This window comes from Carlito syrichta, unplaced genomic scaffold, assembly GCF_000164805.1.
Source record: "Carlito syrichta isolate Samal-C Ts95f unplaced genomic scaffold, Tarsius_syrichta-2.0.1 Scaffold270980, whole genome shotgun sequence".
Lineage (NCBI taxonomy): Eukaryota > Metazoa > Chordata > Mammalia > Primates > Tarsiidae > Carlito > Carlito syrichta.
The window spans coordinates 216,020-233,652 of record NW_007215076.1 but is presented as its reverse complement, the minus strand read 5'-3'; the positions used below and the strand labels follow the sequence as shown (position 1 = coordinate 233,652).

Below are 17,633 nucleotides of genomic sequence, written 5' to 3'. Positions count from 1 at the left end.
TCCAGTCTGGGCGACAGAGTGAGACTCCAACTCAAAAAAAAAAAAAAAAATACAGAGTCTCAAGGGCCTCTTGCAGTCATGAAATCCTGAGTGGGTATTAGACTTAGGAATCTGCATTTTAAACAACCTGCCATGATCTAAAAGGGTGATGTCAGAGCACACTTCTGAGAAACTCGGCCCCAGGATGTTCCTGCTCAGGTATAAATAAAGATCCAATCACTTAGCCAGGGGTGGTGGCTCACGCCTGTAATCCCAGCACTTTGGGAGGCATAGCCCAGAGGACTGCCTGAGCCTAGGGGGTTCAAGACCAGTCTGGGCAAAATGGCGAGACCTCATTTCCACAATAAATAAAAAAATTAGCTGGGCATGGTGGCGTGTGCCTGTGGTTCCAGCTACTTGGAAGGCTGAGGTGGAAGAATCCCCCCGAGTCCAGCAGGTTGAGGCTGTGGTAGCCATGAGTGTGCCTCTGCCATCTGGCCTAAGCAACAAGTAAGACTCCAACTCCAAAAAAAAAAAAATGTTTTTAAAGATCCAGTTACTTGTAAATCCCATGCAAGTAAAAGGGTGAGTCCAGGCCTGGCACACAGTAAGTGCTCACTAATTGTGTCATTATTGATGTTAAGTTCATGTTACCTGCGGGGAGAAGGTAGGATCCTGGTGGGTGGGCTGTCCTCCAGCCCTTCCCAGTGGCCCAGACCCTAAGGTCTGTCCTGCTGTTTGCGGCCAGAATGGAACTATTGGAGAGGGAAGCTTCCACAGGATTAAGGGCAGTAGGACAAAGGTGCCTAAATCAAGTTCAAACCTCTCTGACCCCCTCACCCCCACACAGCACTCCTCCATGTTAGCCCCACATGCTCCCTGCATCAGTGCAAGGCCTCCTGGGCTTCCTAAAGTCACAGAAGGGTCAGGGGTAAGGCTGAGTGTGCCCTGAGATCAACTTCTCTAGCAGGACAAGGAAAGAGGGGCATAAGGCTCATTGTCCAAGCCCCTGCTTGGAATAAGCTGCCCTCCGGGTCCAGTGGCAGAGACAGGAGGGTGTGAAGTCCCTGGAGGCACAGCCCTGAGGGTCACTGAGGGCCTGGAAGGATGTCCCCTTCCTCCCTGGCAGCTAGGAGCAGGCCACAGGTTCAGCCCTTGGAATCTCCCTGTGAGGACACTGGACAGACTCCCTTCCACGTGGACCTGTGACCTCCAGTCCTCTCTCAGGGGTGGCTGGCTGAAGTCCCCACCTGAAAAGGGGTCCAGGAAGTCCCAGGCCTGCGCTCTTAACTCAGAAAGGAGGCAAGCAGGAGGCTGCAGCCAAATAGGAGTCCCAGCCCTGAGCAGGTCAGAAAGTGAATGTAGCAGGACAGGGGGAGGGGAGGAGGAGAGGGGAGTGGCCGGGAGGGTCAAGAAAGGCAGCTGAGGGAGTTAAGATATGCAGATAGAGAGCCAAGTGAATGCCTGGGAGAAAGGAAATACCGGAGCCCAGGGAGCGAAGGAGACTGTGGGAGCGAACTCTGGAACCCACTAGAGGGTGTGGCCTGGACCCCAACCTAGCTTAGACCCAGCCTGGTGCCTCTGCCTGGCCCCCTCCAACCCAGGGCCAGGAATGCTGGGCTGGGGGTGAGTGAGTTACAGTGCTTCTGATCTAGCACAGGGACCTGCCTCTGAGCTGGGGTGGGGGCTGAGGGGTGAGGGATAATTTACATCTGGGGGTGTCCATTCCAGTCCTGGGTCTAAACCTAGCTTCCTCCTCAGCATGGCTGGTGCTGCAGGATGTGTGTGGAGTATGAGCCCCTGCAGCCTGCTAGGGAGCGGGTGGGTGCGTGGAAGGTGAGGGGCTGTGTCCCCTCCCAGGCAGCCCCTGCTCTGGGCTGGGGCTGGAGGATCCTCTGCCTGTGACTTGAAACTCTTTTCCTCTTAGTCTCAGAGTCAAGGACAACAGAGCACACCGAGTTCCCACCTCTCTCTTATCCCAGCAGGAAATCCAGGGACCTTGGCTCTGAGTGCTTCTCCTAGAAAGGATAAACTGAGGCCAGAGGCGAAGTAAGGAGTAAGGCAGGCCCCAGCCACACAACAGCTTGTCCCTCCCGCACCCCCACCCCAATTGCTGTGCATTCCTTCAGCACTTGGAGTGCAGTTTTCGTTTGCACTCCATTAATTTGCAAGTAGGCTGCTTTGTAAGTGTTCTTTTGTCTTTTTTCCCTGGCTGTCCTGACTCCCTCACCCAACCAGGGGTCCCCAAGGGTGGGGGCTGCCTCCCCCACCAGCCTCCTCTGCAGAAGCCCTGCTCTCGTGTCCCTGCACCAAAAGGCTATGGGGCACGTTGCGGGAGCAATACAGACAGCCAGAAAGCTGCCAGATGGTGCAAGATGCAAAGCCCCGTGAGCTAGGTGATGAAGGGGCAGTGTTCTCACTCTCCAGGTAGGAAACTGAGGCTGAGAGCGGCTTCACCACTACATTAGACTGGTAGAAAGAGGTGGAGTGGATTTCGTTGTGTGGACATTGATTTCAGCTTCCTACTGGACATCCCCACGGGCTCTGGCACATTGTTCTGCCTCTCCTGTCACACAGGTCTGCAGTTCTCAAGTACATGTGAGATGAACACGTTTTTGAGGGAGCCAACTAGGCCTTATGCATCTTGACATTCCTGGGGGAGCCTGGGCTGGACTCTTCTCTCTGGGACCCTCCGAGGAGCTCCAGGAAAGGACCGACCAAATACAAGGCTGCCAGGAGCACTAAACCGCCAGCCTCTCACTACCCTGCCAGAAGGGCTTCTTTGGACCCTAAGCTGAGTCAAACTCTGCGGCTCCCAGGCACTAGGCAGATCCCAAGCTGGGGAGGTTGAGAAGGAGAATAATCATCCCAACTTCTCATGACTGCTGCAGCCCAGTGTAAGCCCCCAGGTCAATGGAACATTAACCATCATTCCACTTTCTGCATCTCAACTCCGATTCCACCTGGAAGGGCACCACAGACCATGGTTTTCTCCAGCAAATCCCTGCAGAAGGACAGGTCCCTGGGTGACCTTGGCTGACCTAGCTCCTCCCACCCCCATTCTTGTAGTTCTTAGGCTAACTGCAGAATGTGCTGGAAATAAAACATTCTGAGAAAAGGAGGGACTGTCTGGAACAGCCTGGGCTCTGTTCCTGCTGCTTTCAGGACAGGATGTCCTGCAACACTTTAGCCCAGCAATCCAATTTCTCCCAGGGTATAAAACCCAGGGTGGAGTGCTTTCAGGGTCCCTCAGTTGCAGTGCAATGTGGGACATGGGCAGACGAGACTGTTCTCCCTTGGCAGCTTTCCTGAGCCTTGAGGGACCAGTTTGCCATGAATCCTAGGCTTCCATCGTCCCCCAAAGCCTACCTGTGAGTATAAAACTGCTTTGCTTAGCTTGTAGTGCAAGCGTTCTATCTCACCAGACTCATGGTGCAAATGATAGAATAAGCAATGCTTGGTGAACCTGCTTCACAATGCCAAGTTCAGGATTCAGTAGTTTCAAAGACAGAAACCCACCTTTCTCATTTTCCCTGTTGTCTCCTTGTGGGTACTTGCAGTCAGTGGTATTTGGGGACAACCTCAGTTCATGAAGGGGCTAAGTATACAAGGGTCAGGGGAGCACAAGTGACTGCCCTCCTAAAATCCGCTTATTTTTGTCTGTTGCAAACTTCCATACCAGGTTAATTTTCTTAAATCCTAGTGTGCAACATACTCTGCCCTTGCTCAGGTACTTTCCGAGGCTCTATCCTCTCCTAGGGTGAGGGAGAGATCGTCTCCTCAGCTGGCCACATCAGCTGGCCCCAACGAGCACACTTGGCTTCAAAAAAGCTGGACTTCAGTGTCACACAACAGGTCTCACCCTGCCCAGAAAGCTGTACCTTCCACAAAAATTCTACCCTACTCTTAGGGACTCCTCCCTGGGGACCAGCCCTCCTTGCTACAGGACTCACAGTGCTCCCTCCTCTCAAGGTCACCTTGGCTTCCTTCACATACTGCCCGCTCTCACCTTGCCTATTTCCCTTATAAAACACAGACTTCCTGAGGCCAGGCCTCAAATCTGCTCCTCCGGCCTCCAGGCATGGCAGGACCCAACACATGCTGATGCCATGATGTGACCTGGAGACGCAAGAGGCAGCAGTGTGTGATAGGAAGAGCCCAGGCTTGGCAGCCATATTCCTATGCCTCCTTGGTGCTGCTGTTTCCTAGATGCTATCACCTCTCTTTGCCTTCCCCTCCTCATCTGTAAAATATTCAGACATCATGCTTACCGCCAATGCCCTGTTGTGAGGGTTAGGTGAGAGCATTCATTCACTCACCCATTCATTCATTCCACACTCACTCACTGAGCATCTACTGGGTGCCAGGAACTGTGCTAGATGCTACACAGGGCAGTCACCAAAGGACGGACTTGCCTCCATGGAGATGACATTCTGGTGGGGCCGACGGATGACACACAACTCGATAAATAATCTCAGATATTAGTAACTGCTGGGAAGAAAAATAAGGGAGTGTGAGGGGAGAGGAAATAATGAGTAACGGTGACTGCTTTCCTGGTGGGGTGGTCAGGGAGGGTCCCTTTGAGGAGGTGACATTCAGGCAGAGCTCTAAGAAAGGACTGGGATGCAGTAAGTACTTCGTTACCCTGCACACCCTCAATTTCAACGGCTGCCTTAGGTATCCCCACTGGGTGGGGGCCCCAGGAGGAACTGAGGGAGGGGGCAATCCTCTCCTTACTGTTACCTACACAAGCCAGGGACCTGTACCTCCAGGCCCACTCCACACGGCCTGTGCTCGCCCTTGCCTTCTCCCAGCTCTGCCCTTGTCCTCAGGGCCTGCCCTCCCTGAATCCCAACTCCATCTCACACCCGTTAATTAATAGAATCATCACTCTGTTATTGTTACTATGTGCCCTTATTTGTTTACAGTCAGGACAAATAGGAGTTCTCAGAACATCCCTCTGAGGGAGGTAGTAAGGTTACTACTATTTGTATTTCATAAGCAGAAAAACTGAGGCTCAGCGAGGTGATAAGCAGAGAAACTGAGGCTCAGCGAGGTGGGATTTGCCTCACGGTAGATGCCTGCAAAGGGCCTGGCCTCACATCTAATCTTTGTACCTGAACCTCAGACTCTGTCTTTACAAATGGTCCTGCACTGTACACACACACACACACACACACACACACACAGAGAGAGAGAGAGAGAGAGAGAGAGAGAGAGACAGAGAGAGACAGAGAGAGAACAGCCAGCCCCTCCGGCAGACCAACCTTGTCCATATGGATATCCCCCACAACACCAAGCCCAGGGTAAAACCCATGCATTCCCACAGAAAGATTCCAGAAGCACTGTTTGAGAGTCTGAAAACAGAGCAGGACACTTTTCACCCTCTGAACAAACTGGGGTGGGCTGCCAGTTGCTCCCTCATTCCTTGCCCTGGGCCGGCCCGTTTCCCTTCCCTCTTTCCCTCCTCCCCACAGTGGCTTCTCTGTCCTGCTGCCCCAACTCACTTCTCCAGCATGGACATGACGATCGGGGGTAGCACCAGGATGGGCATGGGCAGGACCACTCGCGTCAGCGCCGTCTCCAGCAGGGCCTGAACGGCAGGTAGAGGTTGTGGTGAGAAGGGCCCTGGATGGCCAGGTGACAGGACAGCACACCCTGCCCCGAGCCCCTCGGTGTATGTGCCACACATCTGGCTGAATAGAATTATTCACAGAATTGCTCACAAAGCTGTATTCCAAATAGCAGGAAAAAAGCCACCATCTTCTTGCCACACACATTTGAAAAGAGCAGATTCCTGTCACCTGCCACTTGTAGGGGAGGGATGGTGACACAGAAGCAGCCCAGAAAGGGGCTGAGCTCCCTGGGGTGATGGGCGCACCTGCCCAGCATGTCCAAAAGCAAAGCAGGTACAAGGAGGACCAGAAGAAACAGCTGGGGTTTGGTGAGCCACGTGAAGCTCATGGAGCTAAGGGAGGACAGAGTTTCTGGAATTCACCTTTTTTTTCGGACATCCCTTAAAGACAAATATTTGGAAGATCTTGTGTCTCTTGGCCTTGGGCGAGGCTTTCTTAGTGACAAGAGGTTGGCTTTGTAAGATGCTGTGCATCTTTGGGCTCTCTATGGGGATCTGCCTGGGGCCCTGCTTGGGGGGCTCCTGAGGAACTCCTGGGTCGGGCTGCAGTCCAGGGCACAGCAGTGCCATTCTGTGCTCTGACAGCCATTGTGGGGCTGCAGTCCTCAGAGGAGGCCCCAAGGACAGCTCATAACCCATGAACCCCAGCAGAACCCAGAGAGTAAGAAACAGACCCAACCAGGCTGAAGGAAGCCCAGGGATGCAGAAAGGCTTGGGTTTCCTTGCTGCTTGGCACTGAGAGGTGGAGTATCATGGTTGTTCCCCATCATGGGGGCTGGGGAAAAGAACAGGGTTGGGGTAGGAGGTTGGGATTAGGTAGGAAACTGAGGCTAAATCCCCTCTGACAAAGGGCTCAGGGCTGAAAATTTCTCCCGGGAACTTCAGCTCTTCATGGTCGGCTTCAGGAAGGCCTGGGAGAGGGTCCCACAGGCATGGGGATAAGGGAGGGTCTAGTGCCAGTGCAGGGAGCAGAAGATGCAGTATCAGCATGGCGCCCCCAGCCCCTTGCCCGTGCAAATTTTGGAGGGGCACTGACTTGGCAAGGGCTCTTCCCAGACTAACGGCTTATCGGGAAGGTCTCATGACAGGGCTGAGGTTTGGGCCCCACGTGGGAGCTGGTGAGGACAGTGGCTGAAGCAGAGGTGAATACTCGGCTACCTTATGGCAGACCCCTACCCCCACCCCCTGCCCCATACCCAGAACTCAGAAGCCAGAGCCCAGGGCAGTAGGATGAGCCACTAACCACCCCTGGCATAAAGACTGGGAAACACAAGGTTGTACAGATGGGTTCGAGTTTTTAAAAAATTATAATTGCTGGCTGGGCTCAGTGGCTCAGTCTGGAATCCCAGCACTTTGGGAGGCTGAGGCGAATGGATTGCCTGAGCCCACAGGTTCGAGACCAACCCGGGCAACTTGGTGAGACTTCGTCTCTACAATAAATAAAAAATGAGCCAGGCGTGGTAGCACACACTTGTAGTTCCAGCTATTTGGAAGGCTGAGGCAGAAGGATTGCCGGAGCCCAGCAGGTCGACGCTGGGGTGGTCGTGAGCATGCCACTGCACTCCAGCCCGGGTGATGGAGTGAGATTCCAACTCAAAAAAAAAAGTCTTAATTGCTAGAGTGGGTGAGGCCAGTGAAACCAGAGGTGAAAGGTCTTCTTGTAAAAAAATATTCTCCACTCCTCTGAAGCCTGAAATCTCTTGCCCTCATGAATTCACTCCCCCATGAGGTGTCACCTGCAAATATGCCTATTAACCCAGAACCACAAACTGCTGGCCTCCCAGGCTTCCTCTTCTTACCCAAGAGGATGTGAAGGCCCTGGGGGTGGGGGGAGGCCCTAGATCTGGGGAGGAGCAAGAGAGCTCTAGGGGAATCTCCTCGGCCCTCACCAATCAACACCTCAACTGCCTGAAGTGATCTGAGAAACTGGGTCCTAAGGGGCTGGGACAAGAGATGGGGATGGATCATAGCCACAGTAAGGGACCACATACAGGAGGACAGGCTTGGCTGGGGCCAGATCTCCAGGCCAGGGCTCATGAAGACGGGAGGAGGAGGCATCAAGAGGACAGAGCTAGGGTACTGTGGACAGAAGCCCCGAGAAAGGAACATGTTAAGGGAAAACCAATCCCCCCTCCCTGTTGCTGGCCTCCCCACCGGCCCCCAGCACCCCGGGCAGACCTACATGTCGGGCTGCGATCTTGGAGGAGCCCACAAGGTTGCCGTCACCATCCAGGACATCAATCCCTTCCTCCAGCTCCCCGTAACGCATCAGGACCACATTGCAGATATTGGCGCTGGCTGCAGAGAGAGGGGGTGCCGGGAGCAAGGGGGAGGGGGAGACTGCTGGGTTCCTCCCCCACCCAAGCCACAGGGTTCTGTGTTCTGATGTGGTGGGCGAAGGGAGGGTTCTGGTGTCCAACTGTCTGTCAGTCTGGGAGGGACTTGAGGGCCCTTGGGGACCTGAGGGGCAAAGGTGGAACAGGACAGGTGTTAGAAGGACATCTACCAGGGCTTAGAGAGAGGCCACTTATCAAGGGTGCTGCTCTCCTCTCCTCAGGGCAGGCCAAGTCGATACCCATCTGGGAGGGCTCTCTGGCCTGGAGACACACCGCCACCGGGGCCTGGTGTTCCCCCATCAGCAGCTCACCCCATCCTCTTGAATCGCCAGTCCTCACATCCAGCCCTTTGTGCCGCAGAGTGAATCAAGTTCCCAGAGATTTGCTTCCCTGACAGTAGGTGCCAGAGCAGGCAGGAACCTCAGTGCTGACCCAGCACCGCCTCCTCATCATAGGGATGGAAAACTGAGGCTCAGAGAGAGGGAGCGACTTATCTGAGGTCACACAGCCAAGTGGGACAGAGTGGAAAGGCCACAGTGCCTTAGCCTCTGGAAATCCAGGAGAAAGGAGGGTTGGGCTGGGCTAGGAGCAGGCCCAGTTAAAGGCAGGCCTTCTACATTCTTGCTTCCTTTGGCCATGCCCCTCCCCTGTCTCAGCTGAGATCTCGGGGATCTGGCCTGAGGGGAGGATTCCTGCTCCCTAGTTGAAGCACTGGATGCAGAAGGCTGGAGACCACCCATCAGCCAGCAACGAGCTCAGGGAGCCTCTTTCTGCTCCCCTTGCCTGGGGCTCATGTGGCTGGGCCTGGCCCCGTGGCCTCTGCAGTGTGGGTGCTGACCATGCCCGAACTCCTCCGCCCTGCTTCAGGATGGAAGCCGGGGGGAGTGGTGGGCAGGTGGGGAGTGGGGGGTGACAAACGCAGAGCCCGCCTGCCTTACTCCTCCCCCAAAAGCGCCTTGCTGTGTTTAAAGTTTTAATTTTTGCTAATTAATGTCAATTAATTTTGTATAATGAGTGTTTAATTTTGGGGAGTGTGTGAGCCTGGGAGCGACTGCAGTTCTGGGCTGTGAACGCTGATTAGCATCAACACCTGCTGCTTCCCCCTCCCTCCAGTGGGGGGGCACCAGGGTTTGGGGAGCTGGAGGGTGGTAGGGCCTAGTGGGCAGGCGGAGTGGGAGGGAGACCACAGATGCTCCCGATGCCCGAGCCAATGAGCGGTCCAGGGAGCACACAGCTGGGGGTCAGGGCTCTGCAGGTGAGGCGTGGCTTGAGACCCCGGGGGTCTCTAAGCCTCGGTTGTCTGTTCCAATAAAGTGGGGAGGTGGAATGAGCAGGGGAAGACCGAAAGAATCTGCAGTCTTTGCAGAAGAAAAGCAGGAGGCCAAATACAGTTCTGAAATGTATTTCGAGCACACGCACCATCTTTGAGCTTCTCTACTGCTTCCATGCAATGCTCGGCACAGTGGGAGCCATGGGCAGACTCTCTGGCCTGGGACCCCAGCCTGGCGCCCCTCCTGTCCCTAGCAGGTGTGCTCGCCTATCTTAACAGTTGCTTCCAGGGATGATTCTGTGAGACATTTGGCTACGTCCAGAGACATTTTCGATGACCATCATCTGGGGATGGGGGGCTACTGGTATCTAGTGGGCAGAAGTCATAGATGCTGCTGGACATCCTACTATGCACAAGACCGCCTCCACAGCAAAAGGATTATCTGATCCCAAATGTCAATAGTGCTGACAGTGAGAAACCCTTGTTTTTGCCACAGCGAGAGACGGACAGAATTAAGAAGGCAAATCCAAGGTAAAGAAGATTCAGCCAGCCAGGAATGACCTGGAGGAGGGGTTGGCAGCCTGGGCTTGGGACCATTTGGGCTTGAGTTCCAATCCAGCTCTTGAGTCTCTCCCTCCTCACCCCCACAGGCCAGTCCCAGGGTCCCCAGGGCTCAGGGTCCAGATGGGCCCCCAGGGTGGCCTTGGGAAGCTGGCACCTGGCCTTTGTGTTAGTGACATGCCCTCTAGTGGCAGTAGAGATGCTCTGCATCCTCCACACCCCTGGGGCTGCCAGGCCCTCAGTTCCCAGGAGAACCAAGAAACCCCACAGGAAAGGATGGAGGGGTCTTCTGTCCTGAAAGGCATCAATTCCTGCCCTCTAAGAAGCCCTCCTTCCCCACCACCACCACCACCACCTTTCCAGAAGGCAAGGTTACAGGACTGTGGCCCAGGAGATGAGCATCCCCTTAAGGCCAGGGACTCAGCTCACTCCGACAACCTGAGCCATTGCCAGCCCAACCTCTGCTTGGCTTCTGTGGGTGTTAAAGATGAGTAGCACCGAGAGTCTCCGTGGGATTTCTGGATGCTGGCTGAGCTCACACAAAATGTCAGCCCCTGCACCTGCACCCATGTCCGGTCAGGGGAATCCTCCACTGTGTGTGTGTGTGTGTGTGTGTGTGTGTGTGTGTGTGTGTGTGTGTCAAAGAGAAGAGAGACTATGTGTGGAGGGGAAGGCGGACCCACCCCAGGCTCATGGTTGTGTCTCGCTTACTCTTCACAATTTCCAAATGTAAAGGGTAGGGCTAGCAAGACAACTTTGATTCAAACACAACACCACTTGAGACAAAAGATGAGAGGAAGCAAACACCCAGCCTCCTTCCCCTCATACAAACCCTCCAAGACATTTTCACGGGTGACAATTCTCCACTCTCATCTAAGCTAACTGGATGGAAAAAAAGAAAGAGAAAACCCTAAGAGTCATCTCAGAATGATGGCAACCCCAAGTTCCTCCCTCAGAACAGCCAGTTCTTACTGCCTACTCAGATGGCACATGTCCTATAATCTCTTCTGTTGGCTATGTACACTGGTTGTCCATTTATTGAGCACCTGTTGTATGCACAGACTACTAGCCATCCCTGCCTCTGAGCAATGAGAATGCTAGCCTGTGACACTGATTTCATTTCCAAGATCTCATCCAGAACTTTCAATTCTGCCATGTCCTTTGCAAACCATCCCTGGTTCCTCCCTTCCCACTCTTGGCAAGTCTAGCTCCTGTGACAGGGACACTGAGAGCCTAAGCAAAGGAAAGAGAGTGAGAGCACACACAACCATGGGCCATGGGTTTCCTCTGTTAAAAAAGCTGGCACATTTTCAACTCAGATTGACACCATTCAAGACTCAGGCATAACTGATGTTGGAGCAGCAACGAGGGAGATGTCACGGCATGAGAGAGAGAGAGAGAGAGACAGAGAGAGAGAGAGAGAGAGAGAGACAGAGAAAGGCATTGCTTCTGGATGATGGCAAGCTCAGTGTCAAGTCCTGAGGAAAACATGCCCTTGACTGCTGCAGATGTTCTCGCATCTGACCCATTGCCAAGCAAAATCAAGCAGATTGTGAACAGCTAATGAAGCACCAGGGTGGGGAAAAAGAAAGAGCCATTGGCAGAAAGACAAATGTGGGAGAAAGTTCTCTAAAAGCAGAGCACAGGGGAGCCTGCTCCCTGAACCAGGACGGGAATAGACAAGCAGATTAATGTGGTAGAACAGTCCTGCAGCACACACACCTGTCGGGGAAATCAGTTGGTAGTAAAGCAGTCATATCAAATCACAGGGAAAGGATCATTTCGACACAGAGGTATAGCAATGGGCTATTGATTTGGGGAAAACAAAATATAACAACGCCTCAATTCTAAGATGCAGTTTCCCATATTTTAATGTTTTAAAAGTCATGATATGCCTTACAATGAATGTTGGGGGTGGGGAGGGGACTTAGCTGCTACCCAACACAATTGCCTGTATGTGTGTGAATCTAGTCATGCGTAGAGGTATCTGTTCATTCAAGTGTCACCTCAGCTGACCACAGCAATCCATACAAAATTTGAACTTAAACTTAGATTCCTAATTGTTGCCTAAAACATCTTTCTAAAACTTACACTATAATGGAGCACGGACATGAAAAAGTTATTGTACATGCAGAAGATCGTCTGCCAGATACCAGGCAATGCAATTAAAGACAGTAGAAATTGCCAAACCATAGATAGCTACCCTAAAGAAATGCTTGCCCATATGCACAAAGAGACATTTACAAGGATGTTAATTATAGCACTGTTTGTAAGAGCAAATAATTAGAAACAACCTAAATGTCCACCATTAGGGAACTCACATGGGAAGATCTCCAAAACAAACTGTTATGTGAAAAAAGTGACTATGTACATGATGATTTACTGTATGTAAAACCCTATAATTGGTATACACACATATATGTACGCATAAATCCACAGGTAATGTTTTGGAAGGTTCACCCCTCACAGGCTGGTCCCCTTGGGGAAGGAAACTCAATTTGAACATTAGGGGTTGTTGAAAGACTTCCACTTTTTTACACATTTTTCTATATTATTTTGATTTCTACATTGAGAATATCATCACGATTCTCTTACATAAAAAGTTAAAAGAAATTGCCAAGGTTATTGAAGATCATACAAATTTTATTTTTTATTATGATTTTTTGAGTTGGAGTCTCACTCTGTTTCCCAGGCTGGAGTGCAGTGACACGCTCATAGCTACCGCAGCCTCGACCTGCTGGGCTCAGGTGATCCCTCCACCTCAGCCCTCCAAGTAGCTGGAACGACAGGCACACACCATCACGCCCAACTAATTTCTTTTTCTTTCTATTGTAAACATGAGGTCTCACCAAATTGCCCAGGCTGGTCTTGAACCCATGGGCTCTGGCAATCCTCTCACCTCAGCCTCCCAAAGTCCTGAGATTATAGGTGTGAGCCACTGCACCCGGCTATCACACTAATTTTAAAGCCAGCAGGGATTGGTGTAACCTATTCACGGGTCCCCTGCTTAGGTATCTGTACGTCAGAAACTTCCTAAAGAAGTTGAATAATTTCAGGAATATTTTTTCCTTCAAGTAAAGAAAAAAAAATGAAACCACAAGTGTAACCAAATCAGAAATGCAAGCAAAATATTTCTAATATTCTTTAATATGCTTTGAAAGCATACTGTCAATCTTAAAAGGGCTAAAGGGATCAGGACTACAAAAAGTAGTAGAGATCACGATGCCATGTTTAATAATCAATATCCAAGAGAGAATTAGAAAATCTAAAAAAGGTTTAGACTCTGACTCTGTGGAACTGAAGAAAGCATCTTGTAGTGAATGCATAAGTGAATGCTTGCTTACTCCTTCCAATGAACACTAGTTACAGTTCTCTCCTCTTCTGAAAGGCTATTATATTAATACCTTTTATAACTGAGGCATCTTCGAAATATAGGATTCAAAATCTGTATGGAAAATCTATTTAGAAACCATATTGAGGCCGGGAGCAGTAGGGAGGGTCTGTAATCTTAGTATTTTGGGAGGCTGAAGTGGACTGCTTGAGCCAGGAGCTCAAGACCAGCCTGAGTTGCATGGCAAAACCTTGTCTCTATAAAAATAAAATAAAATTAGCCAGGCGTGGTAGTGCATGCCTTTAGTCCCAGCTACTCAGGAGGCTGAGGCAAGAGGATCTTTTGAGCCCAGTAGTTCGAGACTGCGGTGAGCCATGATTGCACCACTGCACTCCAGCCTGGGCAACAGAGCAAGACCCTGTCTCAAAAAATAGTACAATAAAAAAAAAAACACATACTGTAAGAAATGGAAAACTAGGAAAATATACTTCTTATATAGGATAAACAAAGGGCTACTAATATTAACCTATGGAGGGTTATGGTGACTGACTTCCCCAAAAGATTGGTCCAAACTAATAGCAATAACCCTCCCCATAGAGATTGGTCTAGGAAGGAGCATGTGACCTGATTCTAGCCAATGAGAAATGCTTGCTGGGGACTTCTGGGAAACGTCTCCTCCCATCTAAGAAGGGACGGCAAGCAATCTGGAAGCCTCTCTTCCCTCTAGATGTGTCTGGGTATGGACGTGAGGCTTGGACTTGCTGCAGCCGTGTTTGGACGGTGATAGGAGTGCGCCTGAAGATGAAGTCCATTGGGAAGTGGGCAGTGCAGGGGGTTGGGACGAGGAGCCCTGGATGTCTCCCTGGAGACTCACCCTTTGTAAAATAACAAATTTCTTTATTACTTAAACCGGTTTGAGTTGAGGGTTTCTTATTTCAGTCCTAAACATCCTTAAAATGTATAAAGAGCTTTAAAGGTTGGTATGAAAAAGACACAAAGATCAAACTCATAGAAAAATATGTGTAGGCAATTCATCAAATAGAAATCCTAATAAACATGAACTCACTCTTACTAGCAGTCAAAGACAGATTCCTAAATCTAAGAAAAAAGTCAATTTGCAGGGGTTCTTCATATGTTTTGGAGAGGAATCTTCATGGGTTAAAGGGTTTACAAATAGCTATTCCCGGCTGGTGGCTTGTTTTTCTCACTTTGATGGTGGTGTCTTCTGTCGTAGAGTTTAATATGTAGTCAAATAAACAATACTTTCTTTTCTGGTATGTATTTTTGGTGTCGTTATGAAACTATCGTTATTTTAATGTTCATCTGTATTTTCTTCTGAAAGTTTAAAATTTTACTTTTTACATTTCAGTCTTTAATCTATACGGAATTTATTTTTGTGTATGGTATGAAATAGAGATCTCCTTCTTGCTCACTATTCTATTTGGAAGCCCAGATGCCCAATAAAGTTAAGAAAAGTCTCAACCATCCTGGGCATTGGAAAAATGCAAATTAAAATGAGAAACAAGTCATTTTAGATGAACAAAAATTTTAAAAGATCGATAATACCAAATGTTGATGTGGTGTTGAAGAGGACGTAGAGAAACAAAAATTCATATCCTGCAGGTGGGGTAAAAGCTGGTTTGCCCACTTGGCAGTATCTACTCAAGCTAGAAACGTGCATAGCTCCTAACATGCTCGTTCCATTTCTAGGTACCTACCCTTGACATGATTCCCAACACTGGCTACATGACTGAAACCAAATCTGAGGTAGGGCCCAGATTCTTTTTTAAGCTTTCTGGGTGACTGTAATACAGATGAAGGCTTGAAAACCCCTGCCCAGGAGAACCGCTTACTCATGTGCACATAGACATGTGTACAAGGTTTTTTACAGCAGAAGTGTGTATAATAATGAGAGAATGGGAACAATCTAAATGTCCCCAATTAATCAACCGCAGCTAGTCGCACACTAGAATGCCAATAGCGGCTAAAATGAATATGTATGTATTAACATGGATGCATCTCAAAACCACAATGAAAAGCAAGTTTCAAAAGGATATGTACACTATGATACAATTAAGATAAAAATTTAAACATACATAGACAATACAACTGATGGTTTATGGTACAGGCACATGTGATAAAATATAAAAACCTAAACGGGGGGATATACTGGCTCCAGGTCAGTGCCTTCCTCAGGAGAGAAAGAAACCAGAATTAAGACGGTGGCAGTCTTGGAGGGCTTTGAGTGTAGTTAACGTTTTGTTTCCCCATTTCCTCTATTTTCTATGTTGGTTGAAAAATTAAATATCATAATTTTTAAAAATAGCCATGGAACAAACTACTGTGGCTGTTAGAAAGAATAAGTTCGAATTTTGACTGCCATGAAAAGACATCCCAAATTCACTGTGAGGTTAAAAAGCATTGTACACACATAGGAACTCGTTTGTCTTAAATTATATTTATATAGGCCTATTTCTACTACATATGAATATAATAGGCAGAGATTTGTACATGTTTAGATGTTAACTTGAATTTGGAGGGATACATGCTAGTCTCTGGGGGAGAGAAGTAGGATTGTTTAACTTTATAAAATAGAGCCATTTTCATTAAAATAAACAAACAAAGCCATGAGACTAATAACCATGAGACTTGAGTTGCCATTCTGGCTCCAGATTGATGCTGAACAAAGTGCTTCCAGACTCCACTTCCTCATATGAAGGAGGGAAGGTAATGCTGGCCTCCCCTCCCTTCTCTCTGTCTCCTCTTCTCTCCTCCCTTTCTCTCATCCTTCCCTCTTTTGTAGGTGACACAGTAAATGATTCCAATGGTGTAAACGGGGAACAAAAAGTAAGTCTTCTGACCCTCAGCTGCTCCTTCTCCCCAGCAGTAACCCCTGCAGCCAGGTTCACATGCCAGAGATGATTTGTGCATTCAAGTGTACATGTGTGTGCATCACCACCTTCACACACACTCTCTCACACTCAAATCACAGCAGAATACAACCCCTCTACCTCTAAAGGCGTGGTGACTATCAAATGAGGATGTCTACCCTAACATTTGCTTGATTTCACAATAATGCCCATTATTCCACCTGAGAGGCAGTGTTAAATGGCACAGATTTTCTTTTAAATAGCTGAGAATTTGGGCAGTTTCACAACCCATACTGAAGTGTCAGCAGCTCAGGACTGGGACTTTCTGGATGGAATAATCAGCCTCTAAATCTAGGAGAGGGCTGACTAGGAAGTTTGGAATCTCTTAATACCTGCTAACACACCCATCTTCTTAAAAGCTCACTTTTATCATAGCTGCTCCCTGGTTTGAGACTCTTCAATGGTTCCCCACGAACCATAGGATAAAGCTCAAACCCTAGGCTAACTCACAGCCCCAACATGCCCTCTACTGTTCTCCAGAAGGTCCGCCCACCCCAACCAGCACCACCACCCAACTCCCTCCTGTGTTCATAACCCCTCTCTCCTTTGCCTTATGGCCCCTCACGTTCTCTGCCTCTGGGTTTTCCTGCCTTCTGATTTTAGTATTATTAAATCTCTGAATCAGAATGCCATCTGTGTAACATTTATTAGGCACCTACTATATGCCCAATCCTGAGCAAGTTGCTCAGAAACAGATGCCTTGGTCATGGGTGAATGCCCCTCACCGCTTTTAAGGTCAGTCTACTAATCAGACTGACTAAAACCCAGGGGTCAGGCAGCTCATTCCAATAACAGGCGCTCACAGATCTGTTGTTCTTGCTGGGCTTCCACTCACCGGAGTTACTCTTGACGTGTGGAACCAGAATTAAACAGACTCCTTTGTTCTGGGTATTCTATCTTTAGTAATGCAGCTGAAATCTGAGTGAGCGTCATCAGAGGCACACACCACACCGGGGAGCCATTCTGAGCACACAGCCCGCAGAATCCCCAGGTCTTATGTCCTGCATCCTCCGGCCGTGCTAGGGGCTGGCCCCTCACACTTGTATAGCTCCGTCTTTTGAACAGCAAGCCTTACTTCAGACCTGGTGAGATCGCATCAGCCCACCTCGACAGATCTTTTTAGCTCCTGGAACTCTTGCCCATGAATTCACAAGCCCTGCCAGGTTGATGTCCCTGTTTCTTGAATGTGAGCCACAGGCCTCCTCCATCCAAGGCAGGCATAAAATAACTGAAGGGAGTGAGACTGAAGACAGAGCCCTAGGACACATCACTAGAGATTTCCCTCTGGCTGACTTAGATCCACTGGCCGTGTCTTCTTGGTCCTGACGTACTCCAGGGCTCCATGCCAGGTTTGAGGCTGCCGCCAATTCTGGCACCCAGCCCAGCCCAGCCTTCCCTCCATGGCTCCTCAAAATCCACCCCACCATGCCACGCATGCCTTTGACGACATGATCTAATGACCACCCCGCTTTTTAAAAAACAAATACCCTCTCCCTAAATAATTCATTAGGTTCCTAAAATCTTAGAGGTATTGGAAGGTGAATTAGAAATAACACTTAGTGGATTTCATCCTCCAAAAAACTTGATTGCA

The 17,633-nt window shown here is 49.7% G+C and overlaps 1 protein-coding gene across 1 annotated transcript in view; it reads right to left on the bottom strand.

Moving 5' to 3' along the window:
• Positions 1-17,633, bottom strand: part of SFXN5 (sideroflexin 5) — a 118,352-nt gene that overhangs the window by 18,774 nt on the left and 81,945 nt on the right. The window contains exons 11-12 of the mRNA XM_008052276.2: positions 7,797-7,912; positions 5,487-5,572 (exon numbers count right to left, since the gene is read on the bottom strand). Coding sequence (XP_008050467.1) covers positions 5,487-5,572; positions 7,797-7,912 — 202 coding nt within the window. The remainder of the gene's footprint in view (positions 1-5,486; positions 5,573-7,796; positions 7,913-17,633) is intronic.